Source organism: Somniosus microcephalus, unplaced genomic scaffold (genome assembly GCF_052327205.1).
Source record: "Somniosus microcephalus isolate GS21.2 unplaced genomic scaffold, FLI_Smic_1.0 unresolved_chr6, whole genome shotgun sequence".
NCBI lineage: Eukaryota > Metazoa > Chordata > Chondrichthyes > Squaliformes > Somniosidae > Somniosus > Somniosus microcephalus.
In genome coordinates, this window is record NW_028225184.1 from 12,398,004 (window position 1) to 12,417,813 (window position 19,810).

The 19,810-nt window shown below is 50.1% G+C and overlaps 2 protein-coding genes across 2 annotated transcripts in view; one reads left to right on the top strand and one right to left on the bottom strand.

Annotated features, from left to right (window-relative positions):
* Positions 1 to 28: 28 nt before the first annotated feature.
* Positions 29 to 10,737, bottom strand: LOC147087079 (F-box/WD repeat-containing protein 9-like). The gene is made up of 5 exons (XM_085978036.1): positions 9,137 to 10,737; positions 7,957 to 8,069; positions 6,944 to 7,035; positions 686 to 834; positions 29 to 181 (listed from the first exon to the last, which is right to left on the bottom strand). The coding sequence occupies exons 2-5, from the start codon at positions 8,034 to 8,036 to the stop codon at positions 29 to 31; spliced, it is 474 nt and encodes a 157-aa protein (XP_085834162.1). The 5' UTR covers positions 8,037 to 8,069; positions 9,137 to 10,737.
* Positions 8,571 to 19,810, top strand: part of LOC147087080 (sodium/potassium-transporting ATPase subunit alpha-2-like) — an 82,144-nt gene continuing 70,904 nt past the window's right edge. Inside the window, exon 1 of the mRNA XM_085978037.1 lies at positions 8,571 to 8,657. Coding sequence (XP_085834163.1) covers positions 8,571 to 8,657 — 87 coding nt within the window. The remainder of the gene's footprint in view (positions 8,658 to 19,810) is intronic.

Consider the following 19,810-nt stretch of genomic DNA (forward strand, 5'->3'; position numbering starts at 1 on the left):
TCAGCACTCGGAGCTCACCCTCTGGAACCTATTCCCCCTCCTGCCCCCACACCAAGCACGGCCTTACCCTGAAGTGCTGGAAGTTGCCGTCCTGTTGGTTGAAGACTTGGACCAGCCCCCACCTGTCCCCGGCCCACAGCTCGCCATGCTCATACGACATCGATGTCAGGTAGGAGTCCAACTGAGAGAGAGAGAGAGAGAGAGAGGCTCAGAGAGGGGCAGTCACCGTTACCAGCCTCAGATAAATAAACAGCCTGGGACATGCACCACAATTCAATGGGATCAAAAGCCTCTGCTCTACACCCCGATCATCTCCCCTCGGGACTGAGAGATATGGGGAGGCGGGGGCCCGCCGGGGGGGTGGGGGGGGGGGGGGGGGAGGAGAGGCGGGGCCGCCTGGGGGGGGGGGGGGGGGGAGGAGAGGCGGGGCCGGGGGGAGGGAGGCGGGGCCGCCTGGGGGGGGTGGGGGGGGGAGGCGGGGCTGCCTGGGGGGGGGGGGAAGGCGGGGCCGGGGGGGAGGGAGGCGGGGCCGCCTGGGGGGAGGGAGGCGGGGCCGCCTTGGGGGGGGGGGGAGGCGGGGCCAGGGGACCAGGGAATGCGGGGCCGATGTGTGAAGAGGCCGTGGACTGGTTGCCGCCGATTGTGATTCTCCGGCCTATCTGATCGATGAGGAGTCACCACGCACCTGAAGCTTTTGAAGAACATGATTGGTTCGCCGATCGAACACCACCAAAGTCCGGTCCTCGCTGCCCGAAAGTACATAGCGATCGTCGGCGGCGAGGCAGAGCACTACGCTCGAGTGCAGCTTCCGGCTGGCCAGCACCGGGTAATCGACTGCAGGACACGCGAGGGAATTAAACACCAACCAACAAAATCAATTTCACTTACACTACATCACGGTGCGCACTGAGCAGGGACTCTACATCAGACAGACAGCGCTGCCCAGACAGAGCCGCCCAGACAGCGCCGGAGACACCAGGGGCCCTCGAGGAGTTTGCAATGGTCAAACTTCAACCCAAGGAAAGTCAAACAGGAAGAGGGGGAGGCTGGGGTACAGTCCCCCTCCTCTCCTGAAGGCGCTGACTCTCCCTGGGGTACAGTTCCCCCTCCTCTCCTGAAGGCGTTGACTCTCCCTGGGGTACAGTTCCCCATCTCTCCTTAAGGCACTGACTCTTCCTGGGGTACAGTTCCCCATCTCTCCTTAAGGCACTGACTCTTCCTGGGGTACAGTTCCCCTCCGCTTCTGAAGGTGCTGACTCTCCCTGGGGTACAGTTCCCCTCCTCTCCTGAAGGTGCTGACTCTCCCTGGGGTACAGTCCCCCTCCTCTCCTGAAGGTGCTGACTCTCCCTGGGGTACAGTCCCCCTCCGCTTCTGAAGGTGCTGACTCTCCCTGGGGTACAGTTCCCCTCCGCTTCTGAAGGTGCTGACTCTCCATGGGGTACAGTCCCCCTCCTCTCCTGAAGGTGCTGACTCTCCCTGGGGTACAGTCCCCCCTCCACTTCTGAAGGCACTGACTCTTCCTGGGGTACAGTTCCCCTCCGCTTCTGAAGGTGCTGACTCTCCCTGGGGTACAGTTCCCCTCCTCTCCTGAAGGTGCTGACTCTCCATGGGGTACAGTCCCCCTCCTCTCCTGAAGGTGCTGACTCTCCATGGGGTACAGTCCCCCTCCTCTCCTGAAGGTGCTGACTCTCCATGGGGTACAGTCCCCCTCCTCTCCTGAAGGTGCTGACTCTCCCTGGGGTACAGTCCCCCTCCTCTCCTGAAGGTGCTGACTCTCCATGGGGTACAGTCCCCCCTCCTCTCCTGAAGGTGCTGACTCTCCATGGGGTACAGTCCCCCTCCTCTCCTGAAGGTGCTGACTCTCCCTCGGGTACAGTTCCCCCTCCTCTCCTGAAGGCGCTGACTCTCCCTGGGGTACAGTTCCCCTCCTCTCCTGAAGGCACTGACTCTCCCTGGGGTACAGTTCCCCTCCTCTCCTGAAGGTGCTGACTCTCCCTGGGGTACAGTTCCCCATCTCCCCTGAAGGTGCTGACTCTCCCTGGGGTACAGTTCCTCCTCTCCTGAAGATGCTGACTCTCCCTGGGGTACAGTTCCCCTCCTCTCCTGAAGGCGCTGACTCTCCCTGGGGTACAGTTCCCCTCCTCTCCTGAAGGCACTGACTCTCCCTGGGGTACAGTTCCCCATCTCCCCTGAAGGTGCTGACTCTCCCTGGGGTACAGTTCCTCCTCTCCTGAAGATGCTGACTCTCCCTGGGGGTACAGTCCCCCTCCTCTCCTGAAGACGCTGACTCTCCCTGGGGTACAGTTCCCCTCCTCTCCTGAAGGCGCTGACTCTCCCTCGGGTACAGTTCCCCTTCCTGCTCTGTGTGGATCAGTACCGTAAGGGGTGGTGCATTAACCCACTGAGCAGTTTGACTGTTGATGCGCCATCAATTACTCAAAAGACTGAGGTTAAGCGAGTAACAATCAGGCTTTTATTAACTAAAGAATGAAGGTCTTGTCTCGAGTGGTCGACCCGTCCAGAATACTAAGGGACTGGGAGGTAGTCACTTATATACCTGGAATAGTGGGAGGAGTCAGCCGAGGCATGTCCAGACCTGTACCTAGTGGAATACACATACACATACAGACAGGTATAACAGTGGTTTACCACATTCACCCCTTGTTTAAAAATGAGTCCGGCGGGGTGAAGTGTATTTAAAAGTTCGTGTATTGGAGTCTCTCCGGAGGGTCTTGTCTGCCGCTGTGATCGACGTGGCGACGGCAGGGGTGGTGGAGCTTCCGGCGTCGCGTCCCGTGTAGGCTGGGGCACTGGAGTGTAGTCCTCGTGGGTGATGGTCCAAGGCAAGCCGGCTGCTGGGGGTTGGATATCGGGTCGTGGGGGGGGGGGGGGGGTGGTAATGGGTAGTGGGTTACAGCGCTCCCCGAGGGTGCGAGGTCTCGTATGGAGACTGTGTCCTCCCGCCCTACAGCGGTCCCCGAGGGTGCGAGGTCTCGTATGGAGACTGTGTCCTCCCGCCCGTCCGGGTACGCAATGTAAGCGTACTGGGGGTTGGCGTGGAGGAGGTCGACCCTCTCGACCAGGGGGTCCGTTTTATTGGCCCTCACGTGTCTTCTCAGTAGTACCGGCCCTGGGGACGTCAGCCATGACGGGTAACGATGTCCCCGATGTGGACTTCCTTGGGAAGACAAACATTTTCTCGTGAGGGGTGGCATTGGTGGCAGTGCAGAGCAGTGACCGAATCGAGTGGAGCGCATCGGGGAGCACCTCCTGCCAGCGGGAGGTCGGAAGGCCCCTAGACTTTAAGGCTAGTAGGGCGGCCTTCCAAACTGTTGCATTCTCTCTTTCCACCTGTCCGTTCCCCCGGGGGTTGTAACTGGTGGTCCTGCTTGTGGCTATACCCCTAGCGAGCAGGTACTGGCGGAGTTCGTCACTCATAAACGATGAGCCCCGGTCGCTATGGATATAGCTGGGGAAACCAAACAGGGTGAAGAGGCTGTTCAGAGATTTAATGACCGTGGCACTGGTCATGTCCGAGCAGGGGATAGCGAACGGGAAACGGGAGTACTCGTCAATGATGTTGAGGAAGTACACATTGCGGTCGGAGGAGGGGAGAGGCCCTTTAAAATCGACGCTCAGGCGTTCGAAAGGGCGAGTGGCTTTTATCAGGTGGGCTCTGTCTGGTCTATAAAAGTGCGGTTTGCACTCAGCGCAGACTTGGCAGTTCTTGGTCATGGTCCTGAACTCCTCGATGGAGTAAGGCAGGTTGCGGGCCTTGATGAAGTGGAAGAACCTGGTGACCCCCGGGTGGCAGAGGTCATTGTGGAGGGCCCTCAGCCTATCGATCTGCGCGCTGGCGCAGGTGCCACGCGATAGGGCATCTGGGGGTTCATTGAGCTTCCCAGGCCGGTACAAGATCTCGTAGTTGTAGGTGGAAAGTTCGATTCTCCACCTCAAGATCTTGTCATTTTTGATTTTGCCCCTCTGCTTGTTGTTGAACATAAAAGCAACTGAACGCTGGTCAGTGAGCAGGGTAAATCGTTTTCCGGCCAGGTAGTGCCTCCAATGACGCACAGCCTCCACAATAGCCTGGGCCTCCTTCTCGACCGCGGAGTGTCTGGTCTCCGGGCCCTGGAGGGTTCGTGAGAAGAATGCCACAGGTCTCCCCGCCTGATTAAGGGTGGCGGCCAGAGCGAAGTCGGACGCATCGCTTTCCACCTGGAAGGGGATGGATTCGTCCACTGCGTGCATGGTGGCTTTGGCAATGTCCTCCTTGATGCGGTGGAAGGCCGAGCGGGGCCTCTGCCATCAGGGGAAAAGAGGTGGATTTGATCAGCGGACGGGCTTTGTCTGCATAGTAGGGGACCCAGAGCGTAGTAGGAAAAAAACCCTAGGCACCTCTTCAGGGCTTTTAGGCAGTGGGGCAGTGGGAGTTCCATAAGGGGACGCATCCGGTCTGGGTCGGGACCGATGACCCCGTGTTCCACAACACAGCCAAGGATGGCGAGGCGGTCTGTGCGGAATATGCACTTCTCCTTGTTATATGTCAGGTTCAGGAGTTGGGCGGTGCGGAGGAATTTCTCGAGGTTTGCGTCATGGTCCTGCAAGTCCTGGCCGCAGATGGTCACATTGTCTAGGTAAGGGAAAGTGGCCTGCAGCGCGTTTTGATCGACCATCCGGTCCATCTCCCTTTGGAAGACGGAGACCCCGTTGGTAACGCCGAAGGGAACCCTAAGGAAGTGATAGAGGCGGCCGTTTGCCTCAAAAGCAGTATACTGGCGGTCTTCAGGGCGGATGGGGAGCTGGTGGTACGCTGATTTCAGGTCAATGGTCGAAAAGACGCGGTACTGCGCGATCTGGTTGACCATGTCAGCTATGCGGGGGAGTGGGTAGGCGTCCAGCAGGGTGTAGCGGTTTATTGTTTGGCTGTAGTCGATGACCAGGCGTTGTTTCTCGCCGGTCTTAACGACCACAACCTGGGCTCGCCAGGGGCTGGAGCTGCCCTCAATAATCCCCTCCTTCAGGAGTCGCTCCACTTCGGTTTTGATGAAAACCCTGTCCCCGGCACTGTATCGCCTGCTCTTTGTGGCGATGGGCTTACAGTCGGGGGTGAGGTTAGCAAACAGTGGGGGGGGTGGGACTCTGAGTGTGGAGAGGTTGCATCTGGTGCGCGGCGGGCAATTTGGAGGCTGCTGGCTGCGGACTGTGAGTGGGGGGAGGGGGCCACCGTACGCCATCGTAACGCTTTTGAGGTGGCACTGGAAATCCAACCCCAGTAGGACGGCAGCGCAGAGGTCGGGCAGGACCAGGAGTTTAAAATTATTGAATACAGTCCCGTCTACTACTAGTGTCACCACGCAGTAGCCGCCAATGTCCGCTGACTGGGACTCGGAGGCCATAGAAATCCGCTGGTGCGCAGGCAGGATTGGGAGAGAGCAACGCCGCACCGTGTCGGGGTGGATGAAGCTCTCTGTGCTCCCGGAGTCAAAAAGGCAGTTTATTGCATAGCCGTTTACCTTAACGTCCATTTTGGACCGAGCTAGTTGGTGCGGTCTCGTTTGGTCCAGCGTAACAGAGGCCAGCGTAGGGGTCGGTGTGTCGCTGCGGGTATCAGATGGGGGGGGGGTTGGCGGTCTGCTGCGTCCCGGCTGGTGTCCAAGATGGCGGCGTCCATGATTCCCATGTGGCTGGAGTCGTCCAAGATGGCTGCTGCTGCGGTGGTTCGCACATGGCTGGGGAGGCCCAAGATGGCAGCCCGCACGGCCCACACGTGGCGCTGTTGGGGGCCCAAGATGGCGGCTCGCCCGGCCCACACGCGGCGCTGCTGGCGTTCGGGGTGGCTTTGGCCTTGCAGACGCTGGCGTAGTGTCCCTTTTTCCCGCAGCCCGAGCAGGTCGCATTCTTCGCCGGGCAGCGCGCTCTGGGGTGTTTGGCCTGGCCACAGAAGTAGCATTTCTGGCCTTGGGATACTGCTGTCTGGCTTTGGGACACTGCTGCGGTAGTTGGGCCGTTGTTGGGCTGTGGCTGGGGTGGCACGGTGCTATGGGGCTGTCCTACCGTGTCCCAGGTTGTCGTTCCCCGCGGCGTCCACGGTGCAGAGGAGTAGGCATCCATGCCCCGGTAGGCTGCGTCCAGCGTTAGTGCGATTTCGGAGGCTTGGTTGAGGTCGCTCTGCTCCAGCAGACGCTGTCGGGTGTAGTTGGGCCTGTGGCCCGCTACGAAGGCATCCCGGATCAGTTCCTCCGTGTACTTAGCGGGCGTTACCGCCTTACACCCACAGGCCCGGCCAAGCACGGACAGTGCTTGGAGGTATTCCTCAGTCGATTCCCCAGGTTGTTGCTTGCGACTCCCCAGGAGGTGCCTGGCGTACACTTCATTCACAGGGCGCGTGTACTGGGTCTTGAGGAGCTGGAGGGCGGCTGTGTACGAGGTCGCGTCCCGGATGACTGAGTACACTCGGTGGTTCACCTTGGAGATCAGGACAGACAGTTTGTCCGCATCCGTTGTGACCGCAGTGGAGGCAGTCAGGAATGTCTCGAAGCACATGAGCCAGTGAGCAAACTTGGTGGAAGCGTCCGCTTCCCGACTGTCCAGGTCCAGGCATGCTGGTGTGAGGATCTTCTCCATTATAAAAATTTAGTTAATAAAATTGATGCGCCATCAATTACTCAAAAGACTGAGGTTGAGCGAGTAACAACCAGGCTTTTATTAACTAAAGAATGAAGGTCTAGTCTCGAGTGGTCGACCCGTCCAGAATACTAAGGGACTGGGAGGTAGTCACTTATATACCTGGAATAGTGGGAGGAGTCAGCCGAGGCATGTCCAGACCTGTACCTAGTGGAATACACATACCTCTACAGACAGGTATAACAGTGGTTTATCACAGACTGTAACCAGAATTCTCCCCCCACAAACAGAAGGAAGTGGAAGGATTGGTCTAACCTCGTGGGTCGTACATGGTGACAGTTTTATCGTACGATCCAGCTATCAGGACGTCAGGGAGATACACCATACACAGCACGGCCGCCTTCCCCCTGTGGAAATAAACCTCAGTTACCACGCTGGTACCGATTCAACGGGGTTGCCATTTACCACCACCCCCCCCCCGCAAAACTCACCCCTCCTTCCCGCCCGTACAGAGAGCAGCCCTGACACGGACTCCCCTCCCTCCCCCTCCTGCAGCACCAGCTGCCCTCTGGTGCCTCCCTGTGGGGGAATCACAGCTGACTCCCATCCTGTTGTCACCCGATGTCTGCACACAGGCATTTTGCAGCAGGGACAGAGATCAAGAGCAGGATCGCTTGAGGATTAACTCCTCCAAACCCAAGAGCAGCGAGACCAACGTAGCCCATACTCTAGCCCGACTCCCCTAAAGGAGCCACAGCTCCTGGACTCATGGCCCTTCAGTGTTGGGCCCTTCAGGTATGTGGGGGCACCCAGTACAAACACTCAGCGAGCGCCCCACCTGGACTGACCTGCACCATGAGCTGACCTGCTCCCGACAGCCTCCACACCGGGGCAATCTGGGTCTCTGGGCCACTTCGAGTTTATTCTGTTTAGGCTCTCAGTCCGCCTGCCGTAAGGAGACTGGACTGTAATCGAGACCAGCAAACAAGAGACCCCCAGCTTCAAGCTAGGACTGTGGTCAGGCACCAGGAACGCAGACCCTGACCGGCAGCACTGACTATTTCTGCGATGAACTATTGGCCCATCGAGAGCCCCAGACAGCAGAAGGCCTCTGTCTGGTACCATACCCGATAGCATCTCCCTGGAACCCGTGGAAATTCGTGTCCTGGCTGCCCTCAGATGCCAGGCAGAGGGGAACACCAGCCAACTGCAGAAGACTCCGAGAGACAGCCAACACCATCTCAGGGCCCCAGGGTCAAACCTCCCGCACCTGATGCGGCACCACTCACACTGCTGTTCGGGAACTGGCGCAGAGACACAGCCACTACCTGATCTCTCGCACTGCTGCCCCCTCTGATGCCATGTCCCAGAACTTGATACTGCTGTCCCACGATCCAGAGCACAGCATATTGTCCTGGACAGCGAGAGCCCAGACCCAGCCCTGCAACGAGAGGAGAGAAGGTGGCCACAATAAGGGAAAGGCAGAGAACCTCACAACACTGCACTCAGAACAGAAACAAGAACTTGCATTTCTCCCGCGCCTTTCACGACCACCGGACGTCTCAAAGTGCTTTACAGCCAATGAAGTACTTTTTGAAGTGGAGTCACTGTTGTAATGTAGGAAACGCAGCAGCCAATTTGCGCACAGCAAGCTCCCACAAACAGCAATGCGATAATGACCAGATAATCTGTTTTAGTGATGTTGGTTGAGGGATAAACATCGGCCAGGACACTGGGGAGAACTCCCCTGCTCTTCTTCCAATAGTGGCCGTGGGATCTTTTACGTCCACCTGAGAGCGCGGATGGGGCCTCGGTTTAACGTCTCATCCCGAAAGACAACGTCATAAACCTAACCAATCCCACCACCCCCACTGCCCGCCCCACCTAGTACAAGGCTCAGTCTTCAGATTACTAACCTGTTCCCCCTCCCCCATCCAACGCCATGTTAACCGCCCCCCTTCTCTGCTGGAGGTCCCTCGCTGGCGTACAGTTCTACCACAACCTCCTAGTAGCCCACCCTGCAGCCTGTGTGAGAGAGAGAGAGAGACAGAGAGAGGGAGAGAGAGAGACAGAGAGAGACAGAGACAGAGAGAGAGAGAGGAGAGAGAGAGAGAGAGACACACACACACAGAGAGAGAGAGAGAGAGAGAGAGAGAGAGAGAGAGAGAGACACAGAGAGAGAGAGAGAGGAGAGAGAGAGAGAGAGAGAGACAGAGAGAGACAGAGGAGAGAGAGAGAGAGAGAGACACACACACAGAGAGAGAGAGAGAAACTACTGAAACTAAGTACTCAGCCGGACCCTGACCAGCCCCAGACCAACACAGCCGTCCAAACACCAATCCGAGTGAACCAAATCATTAAACAATGCAAAGAAACCTACCTGGAACATTGGAACAAAATAACCGAAAGCCAAAGCAGATTAGAATGTTACCGGGCCCTAAAAAGAGAATATAAACTGGCAGACTACCTCACGACCATCAGAGACACAAAACAGAGACAGACCCTCACCAGGTACAGACTAAGCGACCACCAACTGGAAATTGAAAAAGGCAGATACAAGAAATCCTGGCAGCCTAGAGAGAATAGAATATGCGATCAATGTCTGGCTGGCGAGGTTGAAACAGAAATGCATTTCCTCCTAAAATGCGAAAAATTCAACACATCAAGAAACATATTATTCAACAAGCTAAGCCAAACAACCCCAGATTTCAAGGAATTGGATGATCTGTCAAAATTGAGATTAGTCCTAGGAGAAGGAGACAGACCATACCTTGGGGCCAAATATGTAACAACATGTCACAACCTGAGGACTGTTTAAAATTAAGACTGTTTAAAATTAATATTGAACGTACCAAATGAAGTACAAAGACTGTTTAAAATTAATATTGTTTAAAAGTAATATTGTATGTACCCAACAAATGTCAAATCGATTGACACCTACAGAATGTTGGAAAACTGTACCTTTTTGCTATGTAAGCTTTGGCAATATGGTTCTCTGTAAACTTTCATGCCAATAAAGCATTTTAATTGGAATTGGAATTGGAATTGGACAGAGAGAGAGAGAGAGAGAGAGAGACAGAGAGAGGAGAGAGACAGAGAGAGACAGAGACAGAGAGAGAGAGAGGAGAGAGAGAGAGAGAGAGACACACACACAGAGAGAGAGAGAGAAACTACTGAAACTAAGTACTCAGCCGGACCCTGACCAGCCCCAGACCAACACAGCCGTCCAAACACCAATCCGAGTGAACCAAATCATTAAAAAATGCAAAGAAACCTACCTGGAACATTGGAACAAAATAACCGAAAGCCAAAGCAGATTAGAATGTTACCGGGCCCTAAAAAGAGAATATAAACTGGCAGACTACCTCACGACCATCAGAGACACAAAACAGAGACAGACCCTCACCAGGTACAGACTAAGCGACCACCAACTGGAAATTGAAAAAGGCAGATACAAGAAATCCTGGCAGCCTAGAGAGAATAGAATATGCGATCAATGTCTGGCTGGCGAGGTTGAAACAGAAATGCATTTCCTCCTAAAATGCGAAAAATTCAACACATCAAGAAACATATTATTCAACAAGCTAAGCCAAACAACCCCAGATTTCAAGGAATTGGATGATCTGTCAAAATTGAGATTAGTCCTAGGAGAAGGAGACAGACCATACCTTGGGGCTAAATATGTAACAACATGTCACAACCTGAGGACTGTTTAAAAGTAAGACTGTTTAAAATTAATATTGAACGTACCAAATGAAGTAGAAAGACTGTTTAAAATTAATATTGTTTAAAAGTAATATTGTATATACCCAACAAATGTCAAATCGATTGACACCTACAGAATGTTGGAAAACTGTACCTTTTTGCTATGTAAGCTTTGGCAATATGGTTCTCTGTAAACTTTCATGCCAATAAAGCATTTGAACTGAAAACTGAACTGAGAGAGAGAGAGAGAGACAGACAGAGAGAGACAGAGACAGAGAGAGAGAGAGAGACAGAGAGAGAGAGAGAGAGACAGAGAGAGAGAGAGAGACAGAGAGAGAGACAGAGAGAGAGAGAGAGAGAGAGAGACAGAGAGAGGAGAGAGACAGAGAGACAGAGAGAGAGAGAGAGACAGAGAGAGAGAGAGAGAGCAGAGCCCGAGCAGCAACCGGAGCACGGAGCCTGAAGCCGGAGAAAGGCCCGAGGAACCGGGCCGAGCGAGGCACCGGAGAGAAGGAGAGCGAGCAGCAACAGGAGTCGACCCAGACCGGGAGGAACGGCCCGAGCCAGTCAAAGAGGCGAGTGGAGAGGTAGGGGTGCCGGATCGGGTCGGGCCTGGAGAGCGAGCAAGCCCGGGGCCTGAAATCCGAGAAACTCCGGGGTCGGAGAGACTCGGCCGGGCCGGGACTGCACAGCCGAGCCGAGGGGCTGGGACCAGGGCAGAGGCCCGGAGAGCGAGCAAGCCCGGGGCCTGAAAACCGAGAAACTCCGGGATCGGAGAAACTCGGACAAACACCGGGCCGGGCGGGGACCAGGGCAGAAGCCCGGAGAGAGAGCAAGCCCGGGGCCCGAAACCCGAGAAACTCCGGGGTCGGAGAAACTCGGACAAACACCGGGCCGGGCCGGGACTGCACAGCCGAGCCGAGGGGCTGGGACCAGAGCAGAAACAGCCTGAGACCGACGCGAGGAGAGAGAGGAAAACTCCGGGTCCGGAGGAAAAAAGCTATACCTAGATCTACCTAAATTTAGTTAACCTAGAAAAAGAACAACAAACCCGAAGAAAAAAAAAGAAAAAAAGAAAGAAAGAAAAAAAAAGGAATAGAAACCAGAGAGAAACGATAAACAACCCGAACCAGGAACCTGTGAGAGAGAGAGAGAGAAACTTTTAAGAGCAGCTATATCAAAGATGAACCCCTGAAAAACTCTCAATTTTGGACCTAAAAGTGGGATAAGGTGGAACACGACACAAAAAAGAGAAAAAAAGTTATCTACCTGAGACAAAACAAACGACTACAATGAGCAGGGAAATGAAATATCCTGAGCAATGCACAAAAAATAAAGCAAAGGAAAAACACAAGGACATAACACTAAAAAGTAACCCAGAGGTCCTCTACGTTGACTATACCACACACAAAGGGATTAAGACGAAGAACAACCTCATATTCTACACCGACTCCATTCCCTCATGGAAGGAGACTTTACAAAAATACTACGCATACGTCTCCAGCGAAGGTATTGGCAGTGGAGGCAGACTGAAAATATGTAAAGATGGAAATCTAGATAAAGATGACCCCCTGCTAACCATAAGCTACTACAACAAAAAAGGAAAGATCATGATACAGGGGAATGTAGAAAGTCTGGACTCCTTCGAAAAGGAATTCCCCCAGCTGAAAACTAAGGCAGACACAAATAGGACCAATGGACAGGAGGCAAAAGAGAATCGAACAGAGGATGATGAGAGCCAAGCGGAGGAAGAAGAAGAGAGTCCAGCAGAGACACACACCTCCCTGACCATCTCCACCCCCCCCACACCTCTCAACGCAAACAAACTGCTGAAAGAGAGTCTGTCCAAACTAGAACTCGAATTCAACGAATACAGAGAAACACAGACCAAGAACTGGACGGAGGAATTCAAACAGCTGAAAATGGAAAACGAGTCCACCATCCACAATCTGAGAAAGACCGTAGAGGAACAAATAAATAAGATCCAAGAACTCCATACCCAACTAAACAAAATGACGGAGGCCGTAGAAAGGCTCAGCAGGCAACACAAACCTCTTAAGGTCCAAAAAACAACACACACAAGGACACAGAACCCGTCGGATGCCACCCCACACGAGGACACACCGAAAGCCACAAACCCCGCTCCTGCCACACAGCTCACCACAGAAACCCAGCCAACAACCAGCCCTCAGTCGAGTCCTGCCCAGACTACCGCTACCCAGTCCTCACACACAGGGACGCAGAACCCGTCAGATGCCCCCCCACACGAGGACACACCGAAAGCCTCAAACCCCGCTCCTGCCACACAACATATCCCAGAAACCCAGCCAACAACCAGCCATCAGTCGAGTCCTGCCCAGACTACTGCTACCCAGTCTGAAAAACCAGCCCCTCAGGCGGTCCTGCTGACCGACTCCAACGGAAAGTTTCTGGACCCCCAGAGGCTGTTCCCAGGTCATCAAGTCCTGAAAAAATGGTGCAGCAACACAGAACATGCAATGAAGATCCTGAACAAAGAATCCCTTGGAAGCCCCAAATGGCTTGTGATCCACACAGGCACAAACGACCTACGCACCCTACGGGAAGGCACTGCTAGGGCGGTGAGCAGGATGGCGGAAAAGGCCAGCAAGGAATTCCCCGAGGCGCGGATCGTGATCTCCACACTACTGCCCAGAAAGGACACCCCAGCCTATATAATCCACAACACCAACAGGGAGATCGACACGAGATGTTCTGTCTTCCCCAACGTCTACCTGGCCCATCATCCAAACATCAACACAAGGGACCTCTATGACGAAATACATCTACTCAAACAGCGGATGTGGGTCTTTGCAAAAAACCTCATAAACACTGCCAAAAGACGCAGCCCTCCCACCCCCTCTACCATTGGGAGCCGTAACCCAAACAGGACCACCAATGTCCCCCACCCCCCTTTACAAAACCAACAACAGAACCCAAGACCCCCCTCTAGACCACAGACTGTAGACCAAGAACTGAGAAAGATCATGACGATGCTGAACAGCCTGATAGAAAGCCGGAGAAATTATTAATATTGTTATTTATCATTATCATTATTGTTATCTTATCAGTATTATTACTACTATTAGATAGATATATGTGCATGCCTCATGAAATTTATACTAAATCATCATTTAGCATTATAGAAAATAGTGTTTCCACACTCATCCCACAAAATAGGTCCATTTTATTTTATTTCGTTTTATTGAACTATATAAATGCGTTCTTTCCACATAAGCTGCTGGAATATCCAGGGCCTCCGCTCCTCAACTTTTGGGATGAAGAGTACAGACCCTGAATTCCTAAAAGCTATAAAAGACATTGATATAATTGTGTTAACAGAAACATGGTGCCAAAAGGACATGCCGACCCACTGTCCCCCAATGTACCATGAAATTATTGTGCCTTCAGTAAAGAACATTAAGACACGCAAGGGCAGAACCTCCGGGGGAATCCTGGTGTGGTATAAAGGAGAACTGAACAAACACATCTCACCGATAAAACAGGGAAAATCACACGTATGGCTAAAATTAGATAAAAATATAGGAATAGAAAAAAACGATGTTTACTTATGTGCGATCTACATACCTCCAATAGAATCGCCATATTTTGAAGAGGAGATATTTGACACTCTCCACATGGAAATCAGCCATTTCCAGGCCCAAGGAAAGGTGCTACTATGTGGGGACCTAAATGCAAGGACAGGATGTGAACCTGACTTCATAGACCCACAGGGCAACAACCATGTGTTTGGCCAGACCCCTCTATATGTCACACCAGCCATCGCAAACCGAAACAACCTCGATTGTGAAATAAATAAAAGCGGTAGGGAGGTAGTGCAACTCTGCCGAGCCTTAGGCCTGTACATAGTTAACGGTAGGTTCAGAGGGGACTCCTTAGGGAGACTCACATATTCCTCAACTCTTGGGTCTAGTGTGGTGGATTATACAATCACTGACCTGGACCCCTGCGATATCAACGCATTCACTGTCAGGCAGCAATCCCCCCTCTCAGACCATAACCAAATAAATGTGTACCTTAAACTTTCTGCCCAAACTACAGACACAAAAAAGGAACCCAGTAAGCTACATAAAATAAACCAGACATACAGATGGGCCCCAGACAGTGGAGATAAATTCATCACAGCACTAAATTCACCTGATCTCACAAGTAAAATTTCAAAATTTAAAGAAAATCTATATGAGATCACCAGAGATGGGGTAAACATGGCCATAGAGGATATAAATATGATCTTTCATGAGGCAGCTGTAAAAGCCGACCTCGTGAAACAGAAGAGGAAGAGTCACAAAAGACAAAATAAAAATAAGAAATGGTTTGACCACGAATGCAAAAATGCCAGAAAAGACCTGAGAAAAATATCAAACCAAAAGCATCGCCAACCAAACAATCCAGACCTACGTACTAGATACAATGAAACCCTCAAAAGATATAAACACACCATTAGGAACAAAACACAAAACTATACCCACAAAATACTAGAAGAAATTGAAAACTCCACCAACCCAAAACAATTCTGGGAAATGTGGAATAACCTGAGTACAACACAATTGCAAGCATTACCAATCCAAGATGGCGACATCTGGAGAACACATTTTGAAAACCTCTACAAAGACATCCCAATAAACGAAACAAACCCAAGTCAACATCAGGTCACAGAAAAACTCCACACATTAGAAGCAACAATCAAAGACAACCAAAACCCTCTAGACTCCCCAATCACATGGAAAGAAATGGCCACAAAAACAAAATCTCTCCACCTAAAGAAAGCCTGTGGCCCAGACAACATCAAAAATGAAATGCTCAAGTTCAGCAATATGGAGATGCAGGGTGCGGTACTCAAATTATTCAACATCATATTACGTTCAGGCTGTTTTCCCGATATCTGGTGCCAAGGACTAATCTCCCCCATATATAAAAGCGGAAACAAATCAGACCCAAATAACTACCGCGGCATCTGTGTCAACAGTTGTCTAGGGAAGTTATTCTGCAGTATTCTAAATAGTAGATTACTTGATTTTCTTAACAAACATAATATCCTCAGAAAAAACCAAATAGGCTTTCTTCCAAAACACCGCACCGCCGACCATATCTATACCCTTCACACCCTCATTGAAAAACATATACACCAAACAAAAAATGGGAAAATATTCGCCTGTTTCATCGACTTCAAGAAAGCCTTTGACTCTATATGGCACGAAGGGCTCTATTATAAACTTCTTCAATGTGGAATAGGGGGCAAAGTCTATGACCTTATTAAATCAATGTATCTGAAAAACAAATGCGGGGTCAAAATTGGAGACAAACGCACCGATTTCTTCACCCAGAGAAGAGGCGTCCGGCAGGGCTGCAATTTGAGCCCGACCCTGTTCAACATATACATAAATGAATTAGCAGACATGCTGGAGCAAAGCGAGTCACCAGGTCTCCGTCTCCTAGATGGAGAAGTGAAATCCCTGTTCTATGCGGACGACCTGGTTCTGCTGTCTCCCACAGAACAGGGATTACAGCAACAACTAGACCTACTCGACAAATACTGCCAAAATTGGGCTCTAACAGTAAATCTAAAGAAAACCAACATCATGATTTTTCAAAAAAGGCCCAGATGTCAGGAAAACAAATACCAGTTTACCCTCAGTGATACCACTATAGGACACACTATGAGCTACACCTACCTTGGTCTAACTATTACAGCATCAGGGAGCTTCAGCATAGCAGTGAATGCACTAAAAGAAAAAGCCCGAAGAGCCCTATATGCAATAAAAAGAAAATTCTACAACATCCAAATCCCAATCAAAATCTGGCTCAAAATATTTGACAGCATAATCCTGCCCATTGCACTGTACGGTAGTGAAGTATGGGGCCCGCTAAATCACCAAAGCTACACTAAATGGGAAAAACATACAATAGAAGCCCTACATGCAGAATTCTGCCGAAGCATCCTTCGCACCCAAAGGAAAACGCCAACAAATGCATGCAGAGCCGAACTAGGCAGATACCCACTGATAATAAACATCCAAAAACGAGCACTAAACTTCCTAAATCACCTCAAATCTAGCTCCCCAGACACCCTTCATTTCAAAGCCTTTCAGACCCAAGAGCTAAACCCAGAAAAGAGTCCCCTGAGTCAGCTGCTACGGAAACTAAGTACTCAGCCGGACCCTGACCAGCCCCAGACCAACACAGCCGCCCAAACACCAATCCGAGTGAACCAAATCATTAAAAAATGCAAAGAAACCTACCTGGAACATTGGAACAAAATAACCGAAAGCCAAAGCAGATTAGAATGTTACCGGGCCCTAAAAAGAGAATATAAACTGGCAGACTACCTCACGACCATCAGAGACACAAAACAGAGACAGACCCTCACCAGGTACAGACTAAGCGACCACCAACTGGAAATTGAAAAAGACAGATACAAGAAATCCTGGCAGCCTAGAGAGAATAGAATATGCGATCAATGTCTGGCTGGCGAGGTTGAAACAGAAATGCATTTCCTCCTAAAATGCGAAAAATTCAACACATCAAGAAACATATTATTCAACAAGCTAAGCCAAACAACCCCAGATTTCAAGGAATTGGATGATCTGTCAAAATTGAGATTAGTCCTAGGAGAAGGAGACAGACCATACCTTGGGGCCAAATATGTAACAACATGTCACAACCTGAGGACTGTTTAAAATTAAGACTGTTTAAAATTAATATTGAACGTACCAAATGAAGTACAAAGACTGTTTAAAATTAATATTGTTTAAAAGTAATATTGTATGTACCCAACAAATGTCAAATCGATTGACACCTACAGAATGTTGGAAAACTGTACCTTTTTGCTATGTAAGCTTTGGCAATATGGTTCTCTGTAAACTTTCATGCCAATAAAGCATTTTAATTGGAATTGGAATTGGAATTGGAATTGGAATTGGACAGAGAGAGGAGAGAGACAGAGAGAGAGAGAGAGAGAGAGAGAGAGAGACAGAGAGAGAGAGGAGAGAGGAGAGAGAGAAAATTAATATTGTTTAAAAGTAATATTGTATGTACCCAACAAATGTCAAATCGATTGACACCTACAGAATGTTGGAAAACTGTACCTTTTTGCTATGTAAGCTTTGGCAATATGGTTCTCTGTAAACTTTCATGCCAATAAAGCATTTTAATTGGAATTGGAATTGGAATTGGAGAGAGAGAGAGAGAGAGAGAGACACAGAGAGAGACAGAGACAGAGAGAGAGAGAGAGGCTGTTTTCCCGATATCTGGTGCCAAGGACTAATCTCCCCCATATATAAAAGTGGAAACAAATCAGACCCAAATAACTACCGCGGCATCTGTGTCAACAGTTGTCTAGGGAAGTTATTCTGCAGTATTCTAAATAGATTACTTGATTTTCTTAACAAACATAATATCCTCAGAAAAAACCAAATAGGCTTTCTTCCAAAACACCGCACCGCCGACCATATCTATACCCTTCACACCCTCATTGAAAAACAAACACCAAACAAAAAATGGGAAAATATTCGCCTGTTTCATCGACTTCAAGAAAGCCTTTGACTCTATATGGCACGAAGGGCTCTATTATAAACTTCTTCAGTGTGGAAAAGGGGGCAAAGTCTATGACCTTATTAAATCAATGTATCTGAAAAACAAATGCGGGGTCAAAATTGGAGACAAACGCACCGATTTCTTCACCCAGAGAAGAGGAGTCCGGCAGGGCTGCAATTTGAGCCCGACCCTGTTCAACATATACATAAATGAATTAGCAGACATGCTGGAGCAAAGCGAGTCACCAGGTCTCCGTCTCCTGGATGGAGAAGTGAAGTCCCTGTTCTATGCGGACGACCTGGTTCTGCTGTCTCCCACAGAACAGGGATTACAGCAACAACTAGACCTACTCGACAAATACTGCCAAAATTGGGCTCTAACAGTAAATCTAAAGAAAACCAACATCATGATTTTTCAGAAAAGACCCAGATGTCAGGAAAACAAATACCAGTTTACCCTCAGTGATACCACTATAGGACACACTATGAGCTACACCTACCTTGGTCTAACTATTACAGCATCAGGGAGCTTCAGCATAGCAGTGAATGCACTAAAAGAAAAAGCCCGAAGAGCCCTATATGCAATAAAAAGAAAATTCTACAACATCCAAATCCCAATCAAAATCTGGCTCAAAATTTTTGACAGCATAATCCTGCCCATTGCACTGTACGGTAGTGAAGTATGGGGCCCGCTAAATCACCAAAGCTACACTAAATGGGAAAAACACACAATAGAAGCCCTACATGCAGAATTCTGCCGAAGCATCCTTCGCACCCAAAGAAAAACGCCAACAAATGCATGCAGAGCCGAACTAGGCAGATACCCACTGATAATAAACATCCAAAAACGAGCACTAAACTTCCTAAATCACCTCAAATCTAGCTCCCCAGACACCCTTCATTTCAAAGCCTTTCAGACCCAAGAGCTAAACCCAGAAAAGAGTCCCCTGAGTCAGCTGCTACTGAAACTAAGTACTCAGCCGGACCCTGACCAGCCCCAGACCAACACAGCCGTCCAAACACCAATCCGAGTGAACCAAATCATTAAAAAATGCAAAGAAACCTACCTGGAACATTGGAACAAAATAACCGAAAGCCAAAGCAGATTAGAATGTTACCGGGCCCTAAAAAGAGAATATAAACTGGCAGACTACCTCACGACCATCAGAGACACAAAACAGAGACAGACCCTCACCAGGTACAGACTAAGCGACCACCAACTGGAAATTGAAAAAGGCAGATACAAGAAATCCTGGCAGCCTAGAGAGAATAGAATATGCGATCAATGTCTGGCAGGCGAGGTTGAAACAGAAATGCATTTCCTCCTAAAATGCGAAAAATTCAACACATCAAGAAACATATTATTCAACAAGCTAAGCCAAACAACCCCAGATTTCAAGGAATTGGATGATCTGTCAAAATTGAGATTAGTCCTAGGAGAAGGAGACAGACCATACCTTGGGGCTAAATATGTAACAACATGTCACAACCTGAGGACTGTTTAAAAGTAAGACTGTTTAAAATTAATATTGAACGTACCAAATGAAGTAGAAAGACTGTTTAAAATTAATATTGTTTAAAAGTAATATTGTATATACCCAACAAATGTCAAATCGATTGACACCTACAGAATGTTGGAAAACTGTACCTTTTTGCTATGTAAGCTTTGGCAATATGGTTCTCTGTAAACTTTCATGCCAATAAAGCATTTGAACTGAACTGAAAAACTGAGAGAGAGAGAGACAGAGACAGAGACAGAGAGAGAGAGAGAGAGAGAGACAGAGAGAGACAGAGACAGAGAGAGAGAGACAGAGAGAGAGAGAGACAGAGAGAGACAGAGACAGAGAGAGACAGAGAGAGACAGAGAGAGAGAGAGAGAGAGACAGAGACAGAGAGAGAGAGAGAG

Excerpts from the sequence above, each read along its gene's own strand:
- LOC147087079 (XM_085978036.1), bottom strand. The coding sequence starts at position 8,036 with ATGCTGTGCTCTGGATCGTGGGACAGCAGTATCAAGTTCTGGGACATG. Across the intron at positions 7,036-7,956 it reads GCAGCAGTGCGAGAGATCAG|GGGGAAGGCGGCCGTGCTGT; the intron begins GTAGTGGCTGTG and ends TTATTTCCACAG. Across the intron at positions 835-6,943 it reads CACCATGTACGACCCACGAG|TCGATTACCCGGTGCTGGCC; the intron begins GTTAGACCAATC and ends CGTGTCCTGCAG.